This window comes from Grammomys surdaster, unplaced genomic scaffold (genome assembly GCF_004785775.1).
Source record: "Grammomys surdaster isolate TR1022 unplaced genomic scaffold, NIH_TR_1.0 100, whole genome shotgun sequence".
In the NCBI taxonomy this organism is placed as follows: Eukaryota; Metazoa; Chordata; class Mammalia; order Rodentia; family Muridae; genus Grammomys; species Grammomys surdaster.
The window spans coordinates 2921929-2929783 of record NW_021604579.1 but is presented as its reverse complement, the minus strand read 5'-3'; the positions used below and the strand labels follow the sequence as shown (position 1 = coordinate 2929783).

The 7855-nt window shown below is 43.9% G+C and overlaps 1 protein-coding gene across 1 annotated transcript; it reads right to left on the bottom strand.

The window, feature by feature from the left end:
* Positions 1–219: 219 nt before the first annotated feature.
* LOC114638913 (olfactory receptor 2A12-like) lies at positions 220–1215 on the bottom strand. Its single transcript, XM_028787506.1, has one exon. It carries the CDS (start codon positions 1213–1215, stop codon positions 220–222), a length of 996 nt encoding a protein of 331 aa, XP_028643339.1.
* Positions 1216–7855: the final 6640 nt, after the last annotated feature.

The following is a 7855-nucleotide window of genomic DNA, read 5'->3' as shown; positions in this document are numbered from 1 at the left end:
CCAATCTGCACTTTGTAGTTAATAATCCACAGAGAGTATTGAGGGTTTTGGTGCCTTAATGCAGCCTGTTCAAAAAGGCAGATATTCTGGTCTCACCATGGTTTGTCTACCTACCAAGTACTACGTTGATTCAAATGGACAGATGAGTTATGTACAGTACAGACGTTGTGGCTTTCTTAAATAGTGAATACTCTAACTCCAGATTCCCATGATTCTGACTCACTGGTCCACCCTACCATGTCCCATCAACTTGAGAAATGCCCTTTTGATGTCCTTGTTCCTCAGACTGTAGACCACAGGGTTGAGCAAGGCTGTGAAGACATTGTAAAAGAGCGAGACCTGCTTGTCTCGCTCAGAAGAGTAGCTGGAGTTGGGCATCATATAGATGTAAGTGGCTGGGGCATAGAAGAATGTGACCACAGTCAGGTGGGAGGCACAGGTAGAGAAAGCCTTGCAACGGCCCTGGTTAGACTTGATCTTGAGAATTGCCTTGGCAATACGAATGTAGGAGGCCACAATGAGAGAGATTGGAGTAACAACCACAAAGACACTCAAGACCAAGTCTACCATCTCTGTGAGATGGATATCCATGCAAGCCAGGCTACGCACTGAAGGACCTTCACAGAAATAGTGGTTGACCCTGTTGGGCCCACAATATGGAAGACTCATGGTGAAGGAAGTATGTAACAGAGAGAAGAAGAAACCACAGGCACAAGTCCTGGACACCAACTGTATGCACAGGCCCCAATTGAGTATGACAGTATAACGCAGTGGATAGCAAATGGCCACATACCGGTCATAAGCCATCACAATAAAGAGGATGCTCTCAGTCATACCCAGGGCACCAAACACATACATCTGCAGCAAGCAGCCAGAAAAGGAGATGGTCTGAAAGTGAGCAAGAAGATGCACCAACATCTGTGGCACAGTGGTGGTAACATAACCCATATCCAACAGGGAGAGGGTACAGAGGAAGAAGTACATGGGAGTGTGCAGCTGTGTGTCCAGGCAGACCAGCATGATGATGAGCCCGTTGCCCAGGACTGAGCTCAGGTAGATGAGAAGGAAGACAATGAAGAGGATGCTGTTGGTTGTGGGGTCACTGGAGAAGCCAATCAGGATGAACTCAGAAACCCAACTTTGGTTCTGCCCTGGAGTCATCCACATGGTGGAGGCTGTAAGAGAATCCATTATTCTGTGTGTCACCTGACACATGCCAGTGATAGAGGTAGAAAGAAAGAGAAGATATAGGCTGAAGAGGTGGTTCAAAAGTGAAGCACTGTTTTGGGGTATCAGACAGCTCAAAGCTGTGCCTAACCCCAGTTCTAGGGGATCTGCTCTCAGCTCCACAGGCCACACACACTCATGGTGCACATACATGCATATAGGCAAAAACATACATATGTAAAACAAAATAATACTTTTTATAGAAGTTATATATATATATATATATATATATATATATATATTTATAAACAGTGTGTTTCAGCTCTTGGATGTGAGTTCTGAGCTCAGTGGTCAGATCCTTTGCACTTTTCTCAAGTACTGAGACTTCCAGTGCCTCAGTCTCTTCATCTATCAAATAAGGCTGATGACAGTCATGTCTCAGGATCATACTGAATATCTAAAGCATCTCACATAACTCCTAGAAACACCACATAACACATGACAGGCCACATGCCCTCTCATACTCTGGGTCCATCTCTCAGAAGGCAGAGACATGAGATCCCGCAGCAAGTAGGCTAGTGACACTCACTGCTTTGATGTGCACTGTGGTTCAACTGAGAAACCCTGCCTCAATGAATAAGGCGAGAGCAATTAAGGAAGGATCCATCTCATGTCAGTCTTTGAAAACACACACATACACAAACACACACACACAGACACATATACACACAAACTCACACACATATACATGCACACACACATGCATACACACACACATCAGGAGTGTACACATGTGAATATCAAGAATAAACAAGTAGATGAAGCAAATACAACAAACATCCATCAGACACAGACCGATGCACGTATAGCCATATGAACAATGACATGGTTCAAGAATGCAATATACTGGGGACACTGTAGCCATCCTAGGGGATGCTTATGGGTACTGTGGATGTGGAAGCAGGAAATATCTTCCTTCTTTACTCCTAGCTCCGTGTGTGTGTGTGTGTGTGTGTGTGTGTGTGTGTGTGATGTCAGTCTTTGAAAACACACACACTCACACACAATCAGTTTCAGGTATATTGTAGATTTGAGTGGTAAATCTACAGCAAAGAATTTTTAGAATAAAATGTAATAAATATATCTATCATTTTAGAATAAACAAATGATTTCTTTAAAAGACTGCTTTCCATGGAGGGAAAATCCAGGCTAAGCCAGAAAACCAAAAAAGGAGTACTCAAAATATTTATACAAAGACTTAGATAGCACAAGCAATAACATCAGATGCTCCCGTTGAGCAGAAAACACTATTGAAGGCATTTCACGAAGGCAGCTGTCTATTAAGCACTCATGAGGGTAAGAGGTTCTCAGCACCATTACTCATCTGGACACTGCAGAAGAATATCACAGAGCCACGCCCACCTCTGCTTCTCAATCTCACATCCCTACACACCTACCAGCATGGCTGCAGTAACACATGTCTAGTATTAACAAGTGTGAGTAGATCCAGTGAGGGAGAAAATTAAGATGGTCCTTTCAGTGTGTGTTTGGCTGTGCTCTCTAAGGTTGAACGTGTTCAATGCATTTCCAGCAATACAAATATTAAGTATAATTCTGAAACAATATGTAAACATAGACACATACAAATGTAAGATCAAGGAAAGACATGTAAAGGAAATTTCCTCAAATTTACTCAAAATAGTCTGAACAAGGGTTCCACTCATATGCTGATAATCAAGACAATGCTTCAGGCAGGAGTTGCTGTTGATGGGAATAGAAACATGAAAGACTTGAAGCCACCCCCAGGCTTCACTTTCCCTGTCCCCATCCCTCTCCTGACCAGTCCCTGCTCATCACCCTCACAGCCATCCTTTCTTTTAAACCATATCAGGAGCCCATGATTTCTCCCAGAATTGCTGTGTCAGAGTCTCTATGCCCTCTTGCCTCTAAATATTCCTCCTTTAATGCAATCTTTTTTATTTAATTTTGAGAAATTATTTAATACAATATACTTTGACAATATTCTTCCTGGCCCCAACTTCTCCTAGATCCTCCCCACCCAAAGTCATGTTCTTTCTCCTTGTACTGTCTCAATCAAGACAAAACAAAACAACAAAATACCTGGTATTGGTACAGAGACAGGCAGGAAGATCAATGGAATAGAATTGAAGACCCAGAAATGAACCCACACTCCTATGGTCACTTGATCTTTGACAAAGGAGCTAAAACTGTCCAGTGGAAAAAGGACAGCATTTTCAACAAATGGTGCTGGTTCAACTGGAGGACAACATGTAGAAGAATGAAAATTGATCCATTCTTATCCCCTTGTACAAAGCTCAAATCTAAGTGGATAAAGGACCTCCACATAAAACCAGATACACTGAAACTAATAGAAGAGAAGGTGGGGAAAAGCCTCGAATACTTGGGCACAGGGGAAAAGTTCCTGAACAGAACTCCAATGGCATATGCTCTAAGATCGAGAATTGACAAATGGGACTTCATAAAATTGCAAAGTTTCTGTAAGGCAAAGGACACTGTCAATAGGACAAAACGACAACCAACAAATTGGGAAAAGATCTTTACCAATCCTTCATCTGATAGAGGGCTAATATCCAATATATACAAAGAACTCAAGAAATTAGACTCCAGGCAACCAAATTACCCTATTAAAAAATGGGGTATAGAGCTTAACAAAGAATTTTCAACAGAAGAAACTCGAATGGCTGAGAAGCACTAAAGAAATGCTCGGCATCCTTAGTCGTCAGGGAAATGTAAATCAAAACAACCCTGAGATTCCATCTCACACCAGTCAGAATGGCTAAGATTAAAAACTCAGGTGATAGTAGATGCTGGCGAGGGTGTGGAGAAAGAGGAACACTCCTCCATTGTTGGTGGGACTGCAAGATGGTGCAACCACTTTGGAAATCAGTGTGGCGGTTCCTCAGAAAATTGGACATAGCATTACCCGAGGATCCAGCTATACCACTCCTAGGCATATAGCCAGAAGGTGCTCGAACATATAATAAGGACATATGCTCAACTATGTTCATAGCAGCCTTATTTATAATAGCCAGGAGCTGGAAAGAACCCAGATGTCCTTCAACTGAGGAATGGATTAAAAAAATGTGGTATATTTACACAATGGAGTATTACTCAGCTATTAAAAACAATGAATTTGAGAGGTTCCTAGGTAAATGGATGGAACTAGAAATTATCATACTGAGTGAGGTAAGCCAATCACAAAAGAACACACATGGTATTCACTCACTGATTATTGGATATTAGCCCAGAACCTTAAAATGCCCAAGATGCAACTCACAGGCCACACGAAGTCCATAAAGAATGAAGACCAAGTGGGGGTGATTCGGTCCTTCTTAGAAGGAGCAACAAAATACTCAAGGGAGCAAATATGGAGACAAAGCGAGGGACAAAAACTGAAGGAGGGGCCGTCTGAAGACCATTCCACCTGAGTATCCATCCCATGTGCAGTCACCAAAGGTAGATGCTGATGTGGAAGTCAGGAAGTGCATGCTGATAAGAGCCTGATATGGATGTCTCCTCAGAGGTCTTCAAGAGTCTGACATATTCAGAGGCAGATGCTCACAACTAGCCATTGAAGTGATCATGGGGTTCTCAATGGAGGAGTTAGAGTGAAGACTGAAGGAGCTGAAAGGATTTGTGGCCCCATGAGGAGAGCAACAATACCAACCAACCACAGCTCCCAGGGTCTAAACCACCAGCCTGGGAGCACTTATGGAGGGATCCAGGGCCTTAGCTGAATATATAAGAGTGGAGGGCCCTGCTGGGCACAGATGGAAGATGAGATCCTTGACCTCATGAAGGCTGGACGCCCCAGGGGGTGGGAGTTTTGAGGGTGGGGAGGTGGGAGTGGGGGGGTAGATAGAGGTTACATCCACAAAGAAGAAGGAGGAGGTGTGAGGGGATTGGGGGTTCCTGGGTGGGTGGGGGATGGGGTAAGGGGACAACATATGAAATGTAAATAAAACATCCAATAAAAAAAAAATTAACTAAAAGAAAGAAAATCAAAACAAAAACATACTAAAACAAAACAAATAGAAAAACAAAACCATGGGGTCACATCCTGCTGGCCAGCTAGCTGCTCCTGGGCATGTGGCCTACCCTGGATGTGTAACTGATAAACAGTGTGAGACTCTAGTTGAAAAAAAAAAAAACAGATTTTCCCTCTCATAGCAGACATCAATTGCAAATCAACTGCAAACTGCTTCTTGCTTAGGAGGGCACTTTGTGTCCACTTCCCCTTCTCCTTGCTGGTCATTTGTTGGCATCAACATGTTCTTTATGTGAATGCTGCTATGGATTCTGGAAGAATTCACATGGCTCCTACCTGGCCCTTGGTAAAATATTTTTAAGAGCTCTGAAGCCCTGTCATTTGAGGCAGATGCACAGGACATTCCTAACTTGCCTGCTCTAAGAAGAATACACAGCTGTCTCTTCCACCTCCCCTCTTCATACACAAATGTCCTTGGACCACTACTGCTGCCCTGCACACCTCTGCCTCTCTCAGACATTAGGACACTTGCCTAGATTTTTCATGGGAAGTGGGGGGACCACCACTTGTACTATGTTGCCTACAAGGTGAACTCAGCAGGACTCAGATCTGTTAGGAAGCCACTGAGTGGTGCTACCACCTCCCCTCCTTGTAACCCAGATAGGGCACGTCCTGAATTTCCTGTTCATTGGCTGGTTACAGTCTGAAGAATCCTAGAGTGTTCTGATAAAAATTTTTTGACAATAACTTGAACAAACCCCTTCTTCTTGTCCTGCTAACTGAATCTCCACCAGACCAAAAAAGAATTATCTATTATAATGTATTGCAGGATGGGTGATTTCCTTATTTTTACAATAATAAAAACAACTAATATTTATTGAGTAATTTGCATATTCCAGCCATTGTTCCTATAACTTTAGTTATCATCACAACTCACTGAAGGAAGTGTTTTTACCCAGGTGTCATGGGTGGAAACTTAAGGCCTAGAGAAGGCAATTTGTTCCAGATTACAAGCTTGCCATGAGAGAAGTAAGTGGGAGGTGAGGTGGTCTGGCCTGAGAACTTGGCTCTCAGTCACTGCCTTCCCTGCTCGGGCACACAGGCTCTCAAGTGGGAGGTGAAGAATGCAGGGGGGGGGTGAAGAATGCAGTGTCCTCTGGTTGAGCTCATTGAGATTCTGCACAGACCAGAGCTCCCTGGTTAGTGCTGGATGGCTAACTACAGACCAGCTGTCCTGCTGAGATTTCTCTCATGTCTGAGTGTGAGAGGCTCTGGAATGTAGTCAAGGTAGATGGATCCACAAAACAATAGTATTTTAGGTGTGATTTCACAGCATGGGGACACCATTTAGCCATCCATAGCCTATTATGTTTCCAAGCACAGTGACCTCTAGTTTGACTTACAGTGTCCCACCAAGCCTGCTGGGCCAACCCTGTGATCCTACTGCTACAAAAGAAGACATAAGGATGACGTTCCAGGCCAGATGCTGCTGCACATGGTAGCAGCAACCATATAGGTTGCTGCTCCAACCTATAAAGGGAGCATCTAGAAGGCTTAGAATTAGGAGTCCAAGAAAATGCTGGACTGAATAACGAGCTTGAGACCAGGCTAGGCTACAGCAGACTTACATGCCTCACCTCCATGAAAGAAAATCATGATGGCCATGCCCACAAAATACATCAAGTTATGTCTGTGGTGTGGGAAAGTGCCTTCAGCGACACTGATCATCACTGCTCTCTCATAAATGGGCTTTCTGCTTCACTTGAGAACTTTGAGCTCCACATTCTTCATAATCAACATGACATAAAACAGATAAACTCTGTAAATATTCATTAAGTAAATAAAGGGAAGAAGGACAAAGGAAGGAAAGAAGGAGACAGGGAAGGCAGAAAAGCAGGCAATGGGAGAAGAGGTCTGGGAGTTTGAGACGTAAGCACTAAAGACCTGGAGATGGATGGCCTGACTACTTCTCAACTGCAATCCCACAGATGCCTGAACCCCACCCAGAAGCCAACCACCAGTGACCATCTTACCCCTTGTAAATCCAGGGAATGTGTCACTGAATGACTGTTTCTTGCTCTTATGAAGAAGCCCCATAAAGGAACTAAATCAAGCTAGTTGGGATTCTTGGCTGCCCAGTTTCCGAAAAACTATAAGGTACTGTAGAATTTGAGGGACTGTATCTCTCAATTTCTCTGAAAGGACCAGGAAGCCTTGGTTCCTGAAGATGGTGCCTGTAAAATCCTGTCTGACAAAGGCAAGCTCAGACATCTTCACCTCTTCCCAGTGGGACCAGCAGCTGAGGTTTTATGACCCTGCCTCCTCTCTGAGCCTCCCCCTGAGAGCACAGAAAGGCTCATTTCTGTTCCCAGTAGGGATGCTAAGAGGATGCCTGGGATGTTGTCAGCAAGAGAACTACAAGTGAGACCCTTGGAGCAGAGCAGGAGGAAACAGCCCATGGGTGAAGAGTTCTCTTTTCTCGACTAACTGGGGAATAATCACAGCTCAGAGAACAGGAGATGGAACCTGGTCACCTGTTACACGGGCTAAGAACACGGTTCTCATTGTGATTTCTTTTACTGTCTAAACCCTGAGCCCAGACATGCAGTGATAGGACCATGTTTGTGTCATGCTCTTCTTCTTTACTCAACTACCTTG

Bases quoted from the DNA above. Each gene is read 5' to 3' on its own strand.
- LOC114638913 (XM_028787506.1), bottom strand. From the start codon at position 1,215: ATGTGTCAGGTGACACACAGAATAATGGATTCTCTTACAGCCTCCACC.